This window comes from Moschus berezovskii, chromosome 22 (assembly GCF_049115385.1).
Source record: "Moschus berezovskii isolate FMDL1 chromosome 22, NW_MosBer_1.0, whole genome shotgun sequence".
In the NCBI taxonomy this organism is placed as follows: domain Eukaryota; kingdom Metazoa; phylum Chordata; class Mammalia; order Artiodactyla; family Moschidae; genus Moschus; species Moschus berezovskii.
In genome coordinates this window covers 61,547,936-61,568,553 of record NC_142481.1, presented here as the reverse complement: position 1 = coordinate 61,568,553, position 20,618 = coordinate 61,547,936, and the positions used below count along the sequence as shown (strand labels likewise).

At 63.5% G+C, this 20,618-nt stretch overlaps 1 protein-coding gene across 3 annotated transcripts in view; it reads right to left on the bottom strand.

Moving 5' to 3' along the window:
• BCAR1 (BCAR1 scaffold protein, Cas family member) overlaps positions 1-19,800 on the bottom strand; it is a 34,296-nt gene extending 14,496 nt beyond the window's left edge. Inside the window, exon 1 of one of the 3 annotated variants that reach the window (XM_055413116.2) lies at positions 19,723-19,800. In XM_055413116.2, coding sequence (XP_055269091.2) covers positions 19,723-19,785 — 63 coding nt within the window. In that variant the 5' untranslated portion in view covers positions 19,786-19,800. Of the gene's footprint in view, positions 1-6,809; positions 6,968-18,572; positions 18,737-19,722 lie in introns of those variants that run through there. The other 2 variants (XM_055413118.2, XM_055413117.2) reach the window with 2 other exon arrangements.
• Positions 19,801-20,618: the final 818 nt, after the last annotated feature.

Below are 20,618 nucleotides of genomic sequence, written 5' to 3'. Positions count from 1 at the left end.
GGCAGGGGTGAGGGCAGCGGGCAGGGGTGAGGGCAGCAGGCAAGGGTGAGGGCAGCGGGCAGGGGGGAGACAGTGGGCAGGGGGGAGGCAGGGGCGAGGGCAGCGGGCAGGAAGGGGGCAGGGGTGAGGGCAGTGGGCAGGGGTGAGGCCGCAGGCAGGAGTAAAGCCAGCTCTGGCTGAGAGGGCCAGGGCCACTGCAGTTTCCTGGGCGGCGGAGAGCTCGGCAGGGCACAGCAGAGGCCCAGGCCTCGCTGGCAGGGAGACCAGGCCCAAGGCCAGGACCGTGCCAGGTCGGCTGGGCGCCAGCCCCTCCTCTGCGTCTCCTGGGGCCTGAAGAGTCAGAGCCTGCTCTGGACCTGCCTTGGCAGTGGGACCCGGGGCGGGACCACCCGCATCCACTGGGGCCTGCATCTTGTCCCCTGGATTCATCAGCGGGCAGAGAAGAGAGAGGACGGGGTCTCACCCACTTCCACGTCGGCCTCGGGGGCTGGAAAGAGCCCCTCTGAGCCCTGGCATGCTGGGGTCTGGAGGGAGGACACGTTGTCAAGGTGGCTGGCCAGGCAGGCGGCCCCAGGACCGCACACTCAAGACTCCAGGCTCAGAGTGTTGGCGGGGAGTGCATCCCTGCAGAGCTGGAGGCCGGGAAGCTGGGAGCCAAGGGGGACGAGGCTGGGGAAGTCAGCCCAGGCGCGGAGCAGAGGCCCACCCGCACCGAGGGGAGCACCAGGGTTCGGGCCCTGCACGGCACCATCCACAGCTCGTTAGATCAGGTCAGTTGTGAACACAAGAGGTGTACATGATTCTTCAATAAAAAGTCACTCGAACTTGAAAAAAGGGGAAAGGATAACGTTTGAGATGACGAGAGGATGCTTTTTTTCCTCCTGTTTTTCAGAAATCTGCAATTTGTATTTAATAAGCATTTTTTGGCTTAGAGGCTGAAAACACATACTTCTCAACAACCTCCTGGGCTCCATGGCAGGATGAGATGGCCCAGGCTGAGGAGGGTCAGAGAGCAGAGACCTGGGAGGAGCCCCACAGCCTGCTGATCCCTGGGTCCCAGCCCCGGCCGCCTGCAGGAAGAGCAAGTTTCCCAAATATGGCCTGCAGTCCGCCTGACGGAGCACACTCAGATTCTGTCAGAGGGGCGGGATGCCCAGCCCACCCTCCCTCAGCGAGTGACCCCAGAACACGGAGCCACCAGGCTGGGTCCCCTCAGCCCCTGCCCCGTGACCACAGGAAGTGCCAGCAGAGTGAGTCACAGGAAAACCCCTCCAGCCAAAGGGGGCGGGTGTAGACAGGGGCATGCCCCGCGGATGCCCCACACCTCGGAGGAGGGCCGCCAGGGGTGGGGCCCCGGCAGAGGGGCTTTGGGCAGCGCTGGCCTCTCGGGCGGCTGGAGAGCTCCACCCGGGGCCAGGGCCAGCGGGAAAGGGGGATGGGGTGGGAGGGATCCCCCAGGCCCAGGAGGGCGCCCAGGGAGCTACCAGGGCCGCTGCACCCAGGAAGGCACAGGCACAGGCGGGCAGTGTGAGCGCGCGGAGCAGTCAGGCCAATCCTGCGGCGACCGTACGGTCTGGGAGGCCCAAGCCGGGCTGGGCAGTGCCTCTCGGGCGGGCACACGGCAGCAGGCGCCTGGCACTGGGAGCGCCTCAGCCTGCGTCAGCTGGTGCCCCCCGCCCCACCCCGAGCCCCAGTAGCGGGCTCGCCACGGCCGGGCACTGCCGCGTGCCAGCTGGCCGGGCACCACCCCGGGGCCTCCCAGCTGCTCCAGCTGCTCATCACGCCCCCCTCCCTGGTCTGAGCAACAGCACGAAGACTGACCTGGGTCTGCCCTCCGCCCACTGCTGGGGACCCCAAGCAGGCCCCACGGCCTCTCTGAGCACCTGGATCCCTTGCGCTCAGGGCATGAGCCCGGTTTCCCAGGACGCTGCTTCAGTTTAATGAGAGGCTCGCCTGGCCAGGTTCTGGGCCAGCCTCTGCAAGGCGGCGCAAGCCTAGCTCGACCAAGAAGACACACCACGGTTTGCCAGGACAGGGCAAAGAGTGGGATGCAAAACTAACGTGACAGGGCCACCTCACAGAGGCCGGGCTGAGGGCCTCCCCAAGAGGGACGTCTCAGGCGACTCACAAAGGACAAAAAACAGGTGGCCAGGAAACCGTGTGGGGAAGGGCGTGTGGACAGAGGGCACACACAAGACATGACCATGAAGCGGGGAAGGCCGGGGGGGTGCCGGGGGCACGGCCTGGACTGGCAGAACAAGGCAAGACCCACTGCTCTGGAGCACTCCTGCACTGGACGCGCACCCCAGGGCCTGGGACCTTGCTCCAGGTTGAAGAGGGGCCCATCTACCCAGCACCCAGCCTGCCATCCTCCGACACTGCCGGGCCTCACAAGCCCCAGGGGGGCAGAGCCGGGCCCCCGGGAAGGCACAGCACCCAGCCTGCCATCCTCCGTCACTGCCGGACCTCACAAGCCCCAGGGGCGCAGAGCTGGGCCCCGCGAGGGCAGAGCAAAGGGACCCACCCATGTCCAGGCACCACGCAGACGAAAGCCGCCACACCCACGCCTCTGGCCCCTCGCTCCTGACCTGGGGAGCCCCTCGCTAAATCCTACTCCTTCAGGATGCCATTCAGGTGTCACCACCCCCTGGAAGGTTCCCATGTCCTTTCCTGGGCACCCACTGCCCGCTGCACCCTCCCTGAAGTGTTGATCGACACCCCCACTTCATGTCCCTCAACCTGGGCATCCAGGACAGGGGGGCCTGCCCCCTCAGCAAGGTTCCCCCACTGCACAAGCAGGGCTGAACCTGGGGCTGCTGACCTGCCGGGCGCAGGAGGGGGCGGTGCCCTGGCCTCCCTGGGAGCCGCCAGAGGAAGCCAGGTTGGCCCCCTGACACAGCCTCGCCCCAGAGGGAGGAGACAGAGGGGCACCCCCAGCCCGAAGCAATACTCCCTGGGCAACAGCCTGCAGCCAGCACCCCAAGAACAACGGCCTGGTTGTTGCACAGGGAGCTGAGAGGCTGTCCTGCAGGCCGGCCTGGTGTTGAGAATGGCCCTCGTTGTGTGTACCAGACCCACCCAGCTAAGTCACGGAGCAGCTGGGCCATGGCCACCATTGGGCAGGCACCCGGGAGATCAGTAGCCGTTGGACGGGTGTGCCCTCCACCTGCTGCCCCAGGGTGTGCTCTGGGTGTCCCCAAACCCGGACTCGGGGGTGGTGCTACCTGGCGGCTGAGAGACTGATATGCTCACAGTGACGACCTGACGACACGGCTCTTCTGCACGCTCAGTGTCTCCTTCACCCCGAGACACCAGGACTACGCCCATCCTGCAGACAGGGAAACTGAGGCGCACAAAAGTTACCTGATCTGCCAGCGTCACGGGCAGGACGTGACAGAGGAGCCCTCAACTGTGTGGCAAAGCGCAGCCGGGAGGCCCCAGGGCACTGCTCAGGTCCACAGAAGCCGGGGCGAAAAGTTCACAGGCCTTTTCCACCCCTCTGTCCCCACCCCTGACACACACCCCGGCCCTGAGCACAGAGCCCTACACATGGCACTCACTCAGCAAACACTAGTTCTCTTCATGCACGGCCGTCTCAAATGTGGGCCAAGTTTATTTCTGGGGTATTCTGTTTGCTTGTCCCAGGGAGACTGCGGCCAGTGGATACAGCCAAAACGTGTGTGTGCCCCGACGGCAGCCCACGCCCACAGCTCACCCGTGCCCTGGGACGCCCCCAGGAGGGCAGCCCCTTGCCTAGAGCCCTGACAAGCCCCCGTTCTGCTCTGGGCTGGGGGGTCCGGGAGGGCAGCGCCTCTTCCCTTTCCAGGGGTCCCCACAGCCTCATCTAGGACGGAACTCCGGAACAGCTGGCCTTGGCGAAGCCCAGGACAACTGAGGGATCAGGGTCTGGGCTCAGGTCTTCAATGTTCAGCGTGAGGAGCATGGGTGAGCCCGTTACACCAGAGCCACCCTTAGGGAACAAGGGAGGCGTGCCTCCTTCCCTGCCTACTGGGCAGCGCCCGAGCCCTGGACACAGAGCAGGGGCTAGGTGTGGGCCTTCAGCCCCACGTCTAACGACAGCAGCCAGAACAGGCCCACAGACACAGACTGGAAACCCGGCTCTGGGGAGTCACAACCAGCAGCTCCCTGAGACCAGCGGGTGCCCTGACCTGGCCTTGGTTAACAGTGGCAAGAGCAGAAGCCTCCACATTCAGGTCCTGGGCGGGAAGCAGGCCGTGGGCAGGGAGTCCTGGGCATGGACCCTGGAGGCTGGGCAGGGAGGGCCCTCCTGCCGCGGACACGGCCTGCAGCCTCCAGCACAGCAGACGGTAGGGAGAGGTGGGCCTGGCCCCGGGCACTGAGGAGCCCTCCAGGGAGGGATAAGAGTAGAGCCTGCTGTCCCAGAGCCCACCCCACCTGCTGATAGTTGGGAATGGTCCTCGTGCCCTGAGCCCCGCTCCACTGCCACCCGCCCAGGGAAGTGACCCAGACCCCAGACTGGCTGGGACAGACCGGCCTGTTCAGTCTCGGGATTCGGTTTCTCGGCAGAGGGCCGGCACGGGCCGACCCTGACTTCACGGACAGCATCAGCCCTGGGAAGCCACCATGGCCACCCCCCAGGTTTGCCACCGGAGGGCCGAGGCAGAGGCACAGCCCAGGTGGGGCGGCAGAGGCGCTGCTCCTTATGAAGCCTGTTCAAAGCCCCCTCTGCAGTCTGGAATGGTAACTCTCAGTGGCCCTTAAAGCAGCAGCACCTGCTTCAGCGGCCGAGAGGGAGACACACTGGCACAGAGAGCACAGCTCTCCAGCTCAAAACAGGCCCGGCCTGACCCCAGGGTGCGCGCGACGGGCCTGCCCCCCGCCCTGAGCCCCCGGCCAGCCCAGCCAGCACTTCATCCCTCTCCCCACGCAGAGACGGGGAGCAGGTCAAGCAAGTCAGGGGCTCTCCCGCCCGCCCCCTGGAGGGAGACCACCCTGGAGCTCCGGGTGGGGCCTTCAGGGCCCAGAGAGGAGGAACTTGGACAGTATCTTCCCGCAGAATGGCCCAGTGCCCGCCAAGCACTGTCCCCACTCCCTTCCACCTGCTGGCTGGTTCTGGCCTCCCCAGCCGGCCGTGGGCTCCTGGGGGATGGAGGAGAACTCTCCAGGCTGAGAGAAAACGGGCGCTGGGACCCCCTAAAAGAATGACGGAGGCCAGGTAGGGGCCACTAAGGCACAGTGCGGGAGCCAGAGAGAGACCCCACAGAGCTGGCAGCTCCCCCAGTCCCCGAGTGAGGGGAGCACATGGACAAGCTGGGCCACACCAGGAGACTATGCCCTGGGTCAGCTCTGAGGACAGTAACGTCCTTCTCTGGCCTCAGTGCCCCCATCTGCACCTGGGGGGAGCAGCTGTCTGGGGGCCTCTCCCTCTCAGGCAGGACTCCCGGGGCACTCCCCTCACTTCAGTCCCTTGCCCAAGCCTGGGAAGATAGCACAAGCATACAGCTCTCCGGAGCTGAGGCTGACTGTCTTGGCAGAGTTGGAGACTGCCCTAGCCCGCCTCCACCCTGCACCCACTGGACTCTCCCCTCGCCGAGGTCAAGTGGGTGGCGGGTGCCAGTGCCAGGAAGGCTTGCCAACAGCTCCTCCCAGACTCCCTTCCTACCAGGCTCCACCTGCACCCGGGCCCCCTCTCCTTCTTTTCTAGGCCTGTTAGCCCTTGACGTCCCTCCACCCCAGCATCAGCTCCCCACCCTGGAAAGGAAACGGTCATGGGGCGGGTTGGGGGGGCAAGGGATGAGGAACACCTCTGGGCCAGGCTGAAACCGGCACAGCAAACCCGGAGAGGACCTCCCAGCTGAGACTCTTAAGGTTGGGGAGAAAAGCTCCGTTTTCAAGACCATCTAGAGATGGGAGACCCTAACATCTTCCCGGGCTCTAACCCCTCACGCTCCCGGACCTCCCCCAGGCTCGGCAAACCTCAGCTTCTCCGAACCCGTCACCACCACCCGGGGCTCTGCCGAGAGCAGCAGCAACCCAGGGACGGAAGCCCGGGCTTTGGCCACGCGAGCGGCGGCCGCACCCCTCCCGGCTCACACGCTCCACCCGCGGAGGCGAGGGCCCGGGATGGGACCGCCGTGCGGGCCTGGACTGCCCTGCCCGCCGTCCAGCTCCTACAACGCTTTTGCAGCGAGCGAAGGCCATAACCGAGAGGAGCCCGCCCCGGATCCCGGAATCCAACGCTGACGACCCGGAGGTTAATTATTAACTTCTCCGCGGACCACGCACTTGCTCCCGGGGCCCTCGATCCCTAGCGTGGGGCAGGGGCAACCGTCAAACACACGGAGTGTGTTTGGCAACCCCAAAACACACGGAGCACCACCCCGCCTCCTGGAAATTCACGGCCCAAGGGGCCCCGGGTCGCTGCTCCAGGCGATGGGGGGGGGGGGGCTCGGAGACCCGGCTCTCAGGCCCAAGGTCACCCGGCAGGCGGGAGCGGGCCTCCGGCCAGCAACTTTCCCGGATCCAGGAACTTCCCTGCGGCCCGCGGCGCCCAAGCACGGTCCTTCCAGCAGCTCGCGGGCGCGGGGGGCCTGCGGTCCCCCCCAGCCCCAGCCTTCGCGAGCCCGGGCTGGGCAGAGGGGGTTCCCAGGACCCCGGCCCCATGCCCCCGCGGCGGCCGTTCCCAGGACCCGCGGGTCCGGCAGGAAATGCCGCTCACTTAACCCCTCCCCGCCCGGGCCCGCCGGGTCCACCCGGGCGCGCGGGCAGGGCCGGGGGGCCTCCGCCGACTGCCCCGAGTGCGCGGGCCCCGCCCCTGCCGCGCTCACCAGGTAGTTCATGGTGTCCGGTGGGCCTGGGCTCCCCGCGGGGGCGCACAGCGAACCGCCCACGCCGCGCGCTCGCGGGGTCCCGAGCGCCCCGAAGCCGCCCGGCTCCCGGTCCAGCCGCCTCAGCGACTACCCGGCCACTGCCGCCGCCCAGGGCCGGCCCGCCTCGCCCCGCCCGGCCCCGCGCACCCATTGGCCACTCGGGCTCCCATGCAAATAACCCGCCGGCCCGGAGGCGGGGCACCGAGCAGGACCCGCCCCCGGTGCCGGGACTGCCCGGCGCTCCGAAGGCCTGTCCCTGCCGTCCACCGAGGGCGAGCACGCACCCTCCTCAAAGGCCGAGGCCTTCCTCTTTCGGGAAGACTGCAAGGATTGCCCTCCTCTTCTGCGGCCGTGACAGCCCGGGAGGCACCAGCCTTCCCCGCCAGCCAGCGCGGGTCATTTCACACGCGTCCATCCAACAAATCCTACTCAGATCTGCACCCGGAGGAGTATGCCGCATCTGGCAGAAAACTAAGATTCCGACCACCACCGCACCGACTCTGGTCAGGCCTGTGGTGTCTTAAGAGCCCCAGGATGTGAAGACACGCCGGGGACGGCAGGGAATCCGGGGACGGCAGCTATCTCTGTGGGTGATGCGGGGAGAGAAGGCCCAGAGCGCATCGTGTTCTAACAACCACAGTGTGTGGGAGGCTCCAGCACACCCGAGACAAGAAGCTTGTCCATCTACCCCCTTCTCCGAACTGAATCCACCTTTCCTAGTGCTGCCCCAGGACCTCTGCCCCCACCCAGATCCCTCAGTCAGCCATGTCCAGGGCTGACACCTCTGGCCCAACAACTCGCCTGTTTCAGCAGCAGGGGCTGGGAGCGATGCTGATGGGAATGACTGGGAGGGAGAAGCACTACAGGGACGCTGAGTGGAGGGCACCGCGGTTCTGAACTTCCCTCCCCAGGAGACAAGCTGTGACCAGCCCTGAACGTGGTCCAGGGCTGCATGGCTGTCTGCAGGGAGATCTAGGAGAACCGGCTCCAGACCTGGACGCTCCTGCGCCTCACATCTCGGGTTCTCCCACAGGCTGCCTTCTCGAGCCACTTGCTGAGTGTGCAGACACCATCAGGCAACTCGGAATGCCAGCGAAGCAGCGGGGCATATCCTGTAGAGAACCCTCGGGCATGGCCTATAAAACACTTACAAGCCCGAGGAAGACCCAAAAGTGCCCCTCCACCGACACTCAGGCTGACATAGCCCATGCCATGGGCAGGTTCTCCCTCATCTATAAAAGGAAGGAGCTGGGCTAGGACACCCCACGTCTGGCTGGTCATAGATCCCTTGGAAAGTTTGTTAAGAAACAGATTCCTAGGTCCCCTCCTCCAGAAAAACTGGGAGTGGGGGGAATCCGAACATCTGCATTTCCCCCAAAACTGCTTGGGGAACCACTGGACAGAACTCTCAGCACAGGGTGTGGGTAAAGAGCAGCAGGGTTTGGACACAGGGGGACCCAGAGTCCTCAAGAAGGAACGGGACAAGCTGCCACCCTATGCCTGCCTTAGGACTGGCCCCCCGTACCCTTCAAAACAGCCCAGTTCCCCACAGAAGAGCAGCTCTCAGGGAAATGCTGCCAAGGATGTCCCCTCCTGCTCGTTCCCAAGGCGGCACCCCAAAGTCAGAAAGGAAGCCATGGGCCTGCCCTGCCCTCACCCTGACTGGCACCTCGGCTTCCAAGGAAACATCAGAACAGCCGGCGGTGAGTGACCATCTGTCCATGCTGAGTGGAGGGGGTCCTTAGGTTTACCCCGGGGTCTCCACTCGGGTGGGGAGTGGGGTGGGGACCAGGCTCCACACCCAGTCAGTAGGTCTCCAGAGATGGGCAGGGACATCCCAGTCGAGCCGGCCTTACCCTGTGCGAGCCGGCCTTAGAAGAGCAAGGAAGCGGCCTGGAAGAAGACCGGAGACCCTCCCTCCGCGGGGCTGGATTAAGGCTGCACGGGGGCGGGGCTGCTCAAGTGGGCGGGCAAGCGGGGGAGGAGAACCCAGCTCTGGCCCAGGCATTTCAAAAATTTGCTCCTTTTCCACTTAAACTCCCCCCCCCCAAGACTGTGCCTCCCAGAATGGCATTTCCGCTTTGGAATCCAGGCCCCGGGATCTGTGCCCCACTGTGCTGGAAGGGGAGGGGTTGAAGGGGGAGCGGAGTGCCCCCTCCCAGGCCTGGGGGAGGGGAGCCCGTTGGGCAGCTCCGGGGGTCTGTCGGGGAGCAAACCCTCCCAGGCCCACGGCCAAGGGACGCAGCCCCTAGGACAGCGCTCAGGCCAGCCCTGGGCCAAGGCCTCCATGATCACATGCTCATCTCGTGCCCACAGTGATCCTGCACAACAGGCTTCCCGATTCGCCCCATTTTCCAGATGAAGAGGCTGAGACCCGGTTTCCCGCCACCCTGCCCTCCCCCAGACTGCAGTCCCGGAAGGGACGGCCAGTGGGGCTGCGCACCCTGAACCCCTGTGGCACCTTCAGAACCTGCAGGGCAGAAAGGAGGTCGCGGAGCAGGGGTGCCCAGGGAAGCTGAGGACCCTGCCACACTCAAGAGGCCCCAAAGGACAAGCATGTGAGACCCAAGCACCATCCTCAGACACAAGTGAGCTCAGAATGGGCAGGGAGCGCCCCTCCCACACGAGGGCCAGCCTGGCAGGGTGAGCACACCACGTGGTCAGGAAGGAGAGGACCCTGCTGGATGGACGGGCTGGGAGGAGCTGGCAGAGTGCAGGCTCCTCCCAGAGCACCGCGGTCATCCTAGTGGCCTGCCCCTCCGCCAGGCTGTGGGCGAGCTCACAGCTGGGGTGTCCCCCCAGGCCCCGGGGGAACAGCTGTCTGTTCAGGGCCAATGGTGGCCTGCACCCCAGGCCGCTGGTTCCTGTGCGTCCATCATGGGCCCGCTGGGGCAGGCACTGTTGGTGATCCTAGGCCCTGAGTGAGGAGACCTGGCACCTGCCCTCTGGGTTTTAGGGGGTCTTATTCTCCACGTCAGACCCACAGCACAAAGAACAGTTCTTACTTTAGCCCCAACAAAGTCTGTGGCAGCATTTATAATAGCAAACAAAGAGAGACATAACGTAAATGCCCAGTTACAGGGGACTGGTTGGGCCACCAGAACCTCTAGATGGAATCCTGTGCAGCTATTAAGATGGCCACTTTCAAAGGCTAAAATCATGCAAGAAAATGCTGATGCCAAGTGAAGCGTGGACTGAAATGGCTAGTTCCGAGTGGCTCGGACAGCCACCTTCTCCTAAGCCTGGGCTTTCCCAGCAGCACCAAGGGGGGCTGGCCGGCTCCGGGCGCAGAAGCAGGGAAGGATTTCCTGAGGCCGGAGGTAAGGGCTGCCAGCCGCCAAGGACAGGAAGAAACGATGCCTCTGGAAGGCCGCGGTGGATGCCTGGCCCTAGGCTAGCCACGCACACAAGCAGGCTCCAAGGCAGCCTGAGAGCCGGAGCCAGCCCTGCAGGCGAGGGGGCAGGACCCCACGGGGGGCCCGGCTGCTCCAAGAACCGCTATTACATGGCTGCCGCCCCACACACCGCCCTCCCGGGGCCAGGACAGAACCATCCCCACCCAGAGGCATGGACAGGGGCAGGGCCTTGCCCCGTCACACCTCCAGGAAGTGACAGAGCCACAAAGTGCAAACCTGCTACCAGGGCGTGATCCCACAGAAGAGCACCCCAGGGGACCCCAGACAGAGCAGACCCTGGGGGCTGGAGCCATGAAGCCTTGCTTCTGGTGGAGAAACCATGGGCATCCATGTGTCATTATGGTGGTAACCAGCTGTGGGGCGGGCTCCAGCCCCCCCAGAGGGCCCCTGGTCAGCCCCCAGGGGCCTGGGTGCAAGGGCGGGACCAGGGCAGAGGGGTGGGGGCAGACGCAGGGCTGGGGGGTGCACGGCCTGGACCCCTGCCAATCCTGCGCCCCACCTTCTGGCAGCTCCCTTCCCCCATCTCAGGCTCTTTCAAGGGCAGCACAGTCTCCTAATTCTTTTAATTGCTTTTCTAATTTGAAAATTAAGCAGGCGCAGAGGCACCTGCAGGGAGGTGCTGGCTTCAGAAGGGGGCTCTGCTCACATGACTGGGGCGCTTCCCAGGGTCTCTCTGCCCCAGCCCTGGGTGCGGACCCCAGTAGCCTGAGTGCCCCCTTTTCTTCTGAACCCCCTCCCCGTGTGCCTAAGAGAACCAACAACCAGCTCCCGCACTTCCGTGTGCACAAAGAGAGGCCTGTCCCCCGCTGGCACGGGGCCCCTGTCCCCGGGTCCTCGCCCCCACGCTGGCACTGGGACCCCAGTCCCCGGGCCCTCGCCCCCCGCTGGCACTGGGACATGAGTCCCTGGGTCCTCGCCCCCACGCTGGCACTGGGACCCCAGTTCCCGGGCCCTCGCCCCTCGCTGGCACTGGGACACCAGTCCCCGGTCCTTGCCCCACAGCAGCCCCTCAACACTGCCTCGGGGAGTGCGGGGGTGAGGAAAGGGAGGGCCGGGGACAAGCCCCTGTCCTCAGAGGGAAAGCTGGGCGGCTGAGCTCTGGCGGGAAGCCTGGGTAGCAGGGCCAGGGTGTGGTCAGCAGCCCCAGCCTGCCATCTGCCTGCCTCTCCCATGGCAACCGGCCCCAGCACGAGGGCAAGGGGAGGGGCAACTGCACATGCCATCTGCCGCCCCCACCTGCTTCTGCTGGAGGACAGGTGCCGATACCCACCGTGGCCCCCAAGAGGCAGCGGTATGGCCCCGACATCAGTCGGGGTCGGGGGGCCGGTGGGGTCACAGGAGGGGACCCCGGGAGCCCAGGCCAGCGGGAACGCAGAGAAGCACAGCTACGGAGGCCCCCGGGGCTGGGGCCGCACAGGGTGCCCCGCCTCCGCCTGCACCTGCTCCAGCCTACAGGGGGCTCCACGCGCCCCGGGTCCACCAGTCTTCATCCAGGTTGGCCTGTAGGCCAGGAGCTCTGATTCCATACGGTGTGGGGCCCTCCAGGGTCACTGCATCTCTCAGAGCCTCTGGGAGGCAGATGTTTAATGTAACCACTGGCCAGGAGGCTGCAGGCACACTCATGCCTCCACCTTACACACCAGCCCTGCCCCACCAGGCACGCTCCCGGGCACCACCCACACCTCGTGCACAAGTGCCCTCTAGTAAAACTCCCCACCGCCCCCAGCCCTGCGTTTCCACATCCCCTGAATGGTTCTGCAGCAAAATCCTTTCTACAAAGCCCAGGTGCCCCCAGACCCCTACAGCCACTGTGGAGAGGCGGGCAAAGTCTCCCCTCAGCCCAGGGACTGGGGTGTGGCTGTAACAGGGTCTATCAGGACACATCCTCCAGCACCCACTCCCCACTGGGACACCACTGCTAGCAAACAAGCCCTGGTCCTTGGGGAATGTCCAGGGTGGGTGCAGGGGGCAAGCGGAGAGACAAGGAATGTCTGGGGGAGAACGACACAGACAGCAGGGAACAGAGAGGGGCTTCTTCATACAGATGCCAGGGGTCCTCACGGACGAGGTGGCATCTGAGCAGCGTGTGACTTTTTTGCTCAGGCTCATTATACAGAGAAAAGTAAGTCAAGGTTTGAAAAAAACAGCACAGGCATGCCAACAACTCCCTGGGTGTGAAGCGCAGCATGCGGAGTAGGAGCGGTTCTCAGGCCAGCCTCCCCCATTGCAGCTTCCTGAGGGGCCGGGTGTCCTCAGGACCTGCAGAGTGACTTCCTGGCAGGGTACCCTGGCGGGCAGCCAGGGTCAAAGTGGGGAGCCCAGGAATCCGTCCAGACCAGGTAGGGTGGAGAGACAGGGGCCGCTCCCGAGAGAGCTCCATCTCCTCCTAGAAGCCTCTCCCCACCAGGAGCTCTGGCGGGTACCGGACCTGGGAAGAGGCGATTCGAGCCCCAGATACCTGGGGAGGACTGTGGACAAGAAGGCACACGTCACACCGCTCTGAACAATCATGCTACTTTGGGGAACTCAGCATTTTAGGGAAGACAGACACCTCTGGGCAGGCCTCAAGGCACACAGGCCTGGATATCAGGTTTTATGAAATACTGAAATAGGGTATTATACCACTACCACCACTAGTATGTTCCAGTATTAAAAGCCCTCAGCACACAAGGACTAGAGACAGATATCCATCAGCAAGAGAGCAGGACATAAACTCAGAGTCAGAAGTGGACTGCTCAGCACAGCAGCAGAGACAGAACTATTGATACATACCCTGTGGGTGAGAATCCCAAAATCGTTTTGCTGAATGAAGTCAGACCCCAAAGAGTATACACTATAATATGCTTCCGCTTGCATCAAGTTCAAGAATAGGTGAAACCTTGCCGTGATGAGAGAAATCTCAATGCTGACCACCGGAGAGACTAACACAGCTCTGTGAACCAACTGCACGCCAATAAAAAATGCATCTCCTAAGAAAGGCCACGGGGTAATCATAGTTTTTCCTTTTGAAGAAAAACAAAACAAACCAGAATGCTGACCGTGTTATAGGGGTGGGGCACACTGGACAGTGAGGTAGCACTTGTGAGCTTTCTGAGATGATGGAGAGTCCCATCACCTTGATTCAACTGATGGCTACACGGGGTCTACATTAGTCAAAATTTATCCAACTGGCCCCTAACGTCTGTCCATTTCACTACACAGAAAACCTTCTCAGTTAAGAGAGTCTCGACTGGAAAAATAATACAAATCACAGAGGAAACAATAAAGAGCATTAGGAACACCCAAAAGTAGGTATAGCAATCCTAAACCCACCGCATTACCCTTTTTGCCCTGGCCATCAGGGACATTCAAGTTAAATTTGTATACCTACCTTCCTCATATATTACAAAGTTCTGGATTTTGTGATGATCCCAAACTCTGTCCTTCAGAGTTTCTGTTTCAAATCCTTACTGGAATTTGGTAGGGTTTAAATAATAAAATTGAATTACTGAAAAAAAAAAAATACACCCTTAGAGAAGGGATTAACTTTAGAAAGCCGTAACTTGTGACCAGTTCTCCTAGCAGGCACCATCACCACCTCCCAGGTCCCTGACATGTCCTCAAATCTTTGTCTTGAAGAGAGGGAGACAGTGGTCCAGAAAACTAAGAGAAAGCCGAAGCAACAACGGGGTGAGACTAGGACGCAATCAAAGCAAGCAGCTGTGATGCAGCCCCATCAGAGGCTGGGGAGGCGCAGCTGAGGGCAGGGGGCACACCGCCTGCTGGGCCACGGGAGGGGGGTGAGGAGGGGCCGCCTCCTAGCCTTGCAGTCCTGCCTCACCTACAAACTAGAGCCCCCTCCTTGAAGGGCCAGGACCCACACCACGTGTCTCCTTCCCACCCAGGACCCCACCTGTCCCATGTTGAGCAGGCTGCTCCAGCCACATCTGAAATCAGCCCAGCGCCCACCGATCCAGCAGCTTCCACCTCCTGCTACATGGCACCCACTCTTGGGGGCACTCAGGGCAGGGCATCCAGCCAGCCTGGGGCATGGTGGGCCCACTGTTGGCCCCAATGGAGGGCACTCCATCTGCCGGGTGAGGGCAAGTACCTGTCCATCCAAGGCTAAGAGACAGGGGTCCCACAGGTAGGCAGGGGAGTGGCCAGGGTCAACCCACTGCTTAAGCCCTGGCAGGAACAGGTCACAAAAAAAGGGCTACTGGAGGCAGACTGGGCAGGCCAAGGAGAATTACGGGGGCAGGGGACTGGTTGTGCAGGAGCCAGGAGTGGGTCTTGGCTACCATACCAGCCACCAGTGGCAGGATAAATATAATAACCTCAACAACAGTAGCTACTATAACTTATCGAAAGCTTTCTGCAAACCTCACCAAGATCTCATAAAACCCTAAGAACTCAATGCCCTTATAATCCCCAGAACACAGAGGACACAGGCTCAGGGAGGTTCAGGGGTTCGCTCAAGGTACAGACGACCCTGCCCCATCATTCTGGAGCCCCGGCCCTTGACCCACCAAACATCATCCCTCCAGAAGTGACTCTCTGGGGCCCCATCAGCCCCCAGCCGGGCTTCCAGGGCCTGCGCAGAGACGCAGACCCTGGGCTGTGGGGGCTGGCCGGGGATCATCGGTGTTCCTGGGACCACCTCCTCGGCAGGCGATCAGAGCAAGCTGGACAGAGAGAAGCCAGGTGGGCCCGAGTCCTGCCCCAGGAGCCTGACAGCAACGAGGCAAACCCCCTGATGAGTGCAAGACCACCGCTGGGAATCCTGGAGGGCTTCCCACAGGGGGCCCTCTGCTGAGAGAGGAGGGACGGGAGCAAGGCGGGGTCGGAGGTCACTTCCCGCAGAGCCCCAGGCCAGTGGGAGTGGCGGGGCGGGAGGGAAGTGCCTGGCACTCTGGAGCCTGAATCAAGGACCTTGAACTTGGGCTCTGCCGAGCTCCACTGCTCTATTCTGCACCCGTTCTCCCAGGTCCCCGCCGCTACTGGCCTGGCTGCCCAGGCCGGAGCTGCCTGGTCCCCTGGCCAGCTCTCCAGCGGTGGCAGCAACTGACAACAGAGCCAGGTACAAAGGGCACCCTGGGACCATTGGCAGAGGCTCAATGAGGTGCCACTCCTGCTCCGTGGATCTCCCGACAGGCTGACCCCACCCTGTCGCACTGCCCCAGAGAGCTGCTTGGCCACCCGGAGCCCCAGAAGCGCCACATCCCATGGGTGCTGAAGGGCTGACTCGAACTCATGTTCAGAAAGCCACGAGCGGAGGGGCTCTCTCTCAGCGGCCCTGGCCTCTGCACAGCTCAGCAGGCCACAGCCCCCACAATTACAGAGGCCACGCTTGCTGGCTGGCTTTGGACGCCGCCCGACTCGGTTCCCAGCCTAGCCCCATCCCCCAGTGGCCGTGCGACCTGGCAGGACAACAAGGCCTCCTCGAGCCCAGCACCCGGCACAGGGAATGCTCTACACACTTCAGCACCTCGCTCCTTGAAAGAACCTGTCCCTCACTTAATACAGGAGCAGAGGAGAGGCTGGAGCGGTTGTGCCCATTTCACAGACAGGGCACAAGAGGCAGGAACAGGCAGCAGACAACTTCTCTACCAGCTGGAAGCTGGCTTCCTACCTGACAGTGCTGGGGGGCAGTATTACTCCTAAATTCAGATCATGCCAGTGCCCACCAGGGGTCTCGGGTGAGTGAGGTAGCCATTTCCCTTACCAAATTCTTCCTGCCTGCCCACAGAAAGGAGGAGGCCTGGGCGCTGAGCAGCCATGCCCAAACGGAAGGCAGATGTCAGAGAACATCCAGGAAGCACCTCTCTGTGTGAACTCTGCCCTCAGCTCGGGGCACAGGTGGGATATGAGGCAAGGAGTTGGGAGGACCCTGCATGCCGTCCTCTCTCTGGGCCCCAGCTAGTCATACAGTCGTGTCTGACTCTGTGCGACCCCATGGACTATAGCCCACCATCTGTCCATGGAATTCTCCAGGCAAGAACACTGGAGTGGGTTGCATGCCCTCCTCCAGGGGATCTTCCTGACCCAGGGATCAAACCCGGATCTTCTGCATTGCAGGCAGATTCTTTACTGTCTGAGCCACCAGGGAAACCCCAGATTGCATGTGGGTTAGATGATGGAGTGAGACCAGCTGATCCCTGGAAGGTCCCCTGCTCTGACTCTCAGGAGGTCCCTCCTGGTCCAATCTGGCCTGTCCCAACCTCTTCACCCCCCCGCCCCCCTCCCATCGCCTCCCATCCCATTCTGAAGCATCTGGTAATTGCTGTGGGCCAAAGTGCCTGCGTCAGCCCTATCCAGGAAAAGACTGCCCAAATGAATGGGTATGCTTAAAACCCAAACGTGTCTGTGAGCACCACGTGGGCGGTCATCATTCTGGGTTCCCAGAGCAGGGCTTGAGCAGGAGGCTGGCCTCACCACTCACCAGCACATGAAAGCAATTTTTGGAACATGTCATGGCTGCTCCAAAAATGAACTTCATCTCTCACTGCCACCAGTTCACACATCACCAGTGGGCCCAGGAGAGGCCCAGGGTGACCCGATAGCCCAGGATGTGCGCACAGAGGGTGAGGCCCCCACTCCCCCTGCAGAACCTCCGAGGGCTGCGGCTGCAGGCAAAAGTGTGGGAAAAGATGTGGAGCTGGCAGTGTGGATGGACGGGGCAGAGGTAGACCGCAGGTGTCCAGGGCGGTGCCTGTCTATGCAAGTCACACTCAGAGCCTGGCCCTCCCACCAGCCCTCTCCTCTCACAGATGGGGCCATGGAGGCACAGAGCCCAGGAGGGCTGCCCAGAGTGCTCAGGCGAGGGGTCTGGGTGCCATCCCAGACCCTGTATCCAGACCTCTGCTGTGACTGTGGAAAACCACACCAAATCAAGCACGGACCTCCCAAACTTAGGCCATCCAGGCTCTGATGTGGCCTAAAAGTCCCATTCCCTGTTCATTCGTGCCCTGGAGACTCTGGCTCGTGGGCAGGCTTAGGTGGTCCACCTCGTCTCTCCGGTCAGTGTCCAATAGGGTGAGGGCAGGTGCCCTGATGCCCTGAGCCAGAAAGGACCCAGAGCCTTGCAGGAAGGCAGAGCAGGAGAAGGACTTGGCAGGCCTTTTCTGTCTTCTTTCTTTCTTCCTAAAGATGAGGCAATTATGCTCGGAACCAGAACAGACGGGGGTGGGGGCTTCACATCAGCACGGTCTGGAAGCCCTAATTTTTTCATCTGTAACTCTGCATTAACCGCTTCTGGAGGCGGGCAGGAGCTGGGATCTTTAATTCCATAATAACAATGCTTTGCTCTTACACAGCATCTCTTCTCCGGTAATCTCCACGCACTCTATGGTAGTTAATTAAAAGGCCACTTGCCCTGCCAAGAAGCCCCCAACTGTCTGCCTCATCGTGAAGATGGGGTCCCCCAAGTGGGAAGCAGTTCCACAGACAGGCCAGGTGGACAGGCACCCGGGGACCACTGCCCCCTCCTGTCAGAGGGAAAACCCCTGAAGGCCGCAGAGAAACAATGGCTGGAGGCCAGGGCTTTACAGCACAAGGCCCTCTTCCCGGCAGGAAGCAGGGAAGCAGCCCCAACCTTAGTGGGTGCCTCTGCAAAGCGGGCTGGGGGCTGCACCTGAGGCCTGGTGACCAAGGGTGGCCGGGACAACTGGCCACCCGCGCAGGCGGGGCTCGGAGGCCTCCAGGTGACCGGCCTGTGTGGAGCCCGGGGTGGGGTCGCCAGAGCCGCCTGCTGGGCTAGCAGGAGGGGGTGCCAGGTGAGAAAAGAAGCCCCACGGCTAGGGGGGAAGAAGAGGTGAGGCCCTGCACCCTTGGGGGCTTCAGGGGCAGAGGTACGCTTCCCAGAGAGTGCATCCTCGGGTTCTGAAGGGTGGTCGCAGATCGCCACCGCTAAGCCGGCCCGGGCGCGAGAGGTCTCCGAGAGGAACAGCCGGGCAGGGCCCTGAGCACCGCAGGGCGGCGGTCCCAGGCGGACCCCCGGTTGGGGGACGCGGACCCCGCCCCCTCAGCCGGCCCGGCCGCCTGGAGTGCGTCCCGGGGAGCGGCCGGGCCCTCTCCCCGCCGGGCCTGGCCACCCTGGCGGGGGGCACTCCTGGGGGCCAGCGCGGACCCCGCCCGACCCGGGTCCCCAGGGAGAGGGCGCAGGGAAAGGCGGGGGCCCGGAGGCCGGCCTCGGGGAGCCGCCCCCGGCTGCCCCCGGTCCCCGACGCGAGAGGGCCCGGGGGGCCCCAGCCCGGCGGCCCCGGGCGGCGCGAGGCCGCGGGCCCGGCGGGGGCAGGAGCGGACCGAGCCGGCGGTCGGTACTCACCGGCACGGACATCTTGGCCGCCGCTCCCGCGGCCCGGGCGGGCAGCGGCGCCGGCAGGCGGGGCGCTCGGTCCGCCGCGCTCAGCGCCCCCGGCGCGGTCCCGGCGGTCCCGGCGCGCGGTCCCGGCGCTCTCCCGGCTCCTGCGCGCTCCCGGCCGCCGGACCGTCCGGCCGCCCAGCCCGCGCCGCGCATGCGCCGCCCTCGCCGCCCCTCCCCCTCGGGGCTCCCCCGCCCGCGGCCGCGTTAAAGGAGAGGACCCCGGACCCGGGGTTTTTCTGTCGGCCCAACGCGGCGACGGGGCTCGGTCTCCGCCCTTTACCCATCCGTCGGGGACCATCTCGAGGCGCACCATCTCCTGCCTGCCTGCCGGCTCTGGAAGCCCGAACGCCCACCCCACCCCACCCCCACCCCCACTTTGCCCAGCCCAGGGTACTGGGCGCCTGCCCGGTTGTCTGGCCGGGCTCCCAGCCCCTGTGTCTGAGGACGATTGCAAGTCAGCGGATCAGGGCTCCTAGAAACCCTTCCTGTTCTTCCCGCTGAAGGCCTTGGGCCCCCTCCCCACCCCCACTCCGTACACCCCGCTCCCAGGCTGCGAGGCCCGACGTTCCTTGCTGGCGCTGCGCCCCCCTGACTGCTCCTCCCCAAGGATGCGGAGCGCCCGATCCCCCGGAAACAGCCTGGCTGATCCAGGTCACCGAACAGAGCTGGCCTGGCTTCTGGGGAGGATCCTGCCTCCTGCTTATCCCCGCTAAAGGGCCAACCCTGCCCTGGAGCCCGGGCTTCAGACGCCGAAGACAGACGTTCCAGGGTCTGAGCCTTCCTTTCTCTGGGTTAACCCCCCAGTTTCTTCAGCTGTTGCACAGCTGCCCTGGTGCCCAAGCCCAAGTCTGGGCACATACCTGAGAATCCTAGCTGCCCACCCCCACCCCCGCAAGGTGGGCCTTGCTGTCCCCCCCACCCCCCGGTTACTTCTAACAGGCTGAGGCTCTGAGCCCCCTCAGCTACCAGAAGGCAGTACCGGCGGTCTGACCACTCTGTTCTGCTGCCCACCACATACAAACTGTCCCCGCTCCCTGGGGGCCCTTCCCGGACTAGAGGCGGCAGGAAGGGCCACAGCAAGCAGAGGGGGGTCTGGGGTGACAGCTGCCACCTCCTCAAAGGGCCTTCTGTGTGTTTCTGGCAGGCGGTCCTGTCTGCGCCCAGCCGCCCGCATCCAGCTGGCTCGGGGCTCCTGAGCTGGAAGCCGCAGGTCAGTGTGGTGCCCGGCCGCGCGCTGTCTCAGAGGTGCACCCCCAGCCCGCCCGCCGCCCCGCTGCTGCCCCAGCCCCGCCTTCTTGCTGGAGCCCGGCTCCGCCCCTTCTTTCTTTCCCACTCTGTCTGAATTCTTATCGCCCACTGTTCCTGTGTCCTCTCCCGGCCTGGGTACTGGGAAACGGAAACCCAGCAGAGGGGTGCGGCTGGGCCACAATCTCCAAAACCATCCGTGCCTCCAACTGACCCGCTGTGACTGCTTTCCCGGAAAGACCATCACAGGCGCATCCCTTAGTTCTGCAAGAGAGAACAAGGGCCAGACCCTCCCTCACTCCGAGGCAGGGACCCAGGGCCTTGGGTGTGAGGTTGGGAGCAGCCAGAGGGGCCCCATCAGTGCGCTGAGCAGCCAGTAGGACCAGGCGTCTGTGAGAAAACAGCGGCTGCTCCCCCCTCGCCCCCGCCCAGCAACCCCCCACTGCCCAACACCTTCTCACTACCCAGCCGGCAAATGATCCCCGGATGACTCCCTCGGTGCTGCAGACAACAGGCTCTGGGCACCTCACAGCTAGCGGTTTACACCGGGTTGTCGAGCAGGCACCTGCACCCTGGGAGTGTCCTCAAGGGTTACCAGGGACCCAGGGAGACAGGGGTTACGGTTGCTCCTGGCACTAGGATGGAAGGGAACTTGGACATGGCCAGAGTGTCTTCTCAGGTGGTTCAGGTGGTAAAGAATCCATCTGCCATCAGCACAGTTTCAATCCGGGGATGAAGGAGATCCCCTGGAGGAGGAAATGG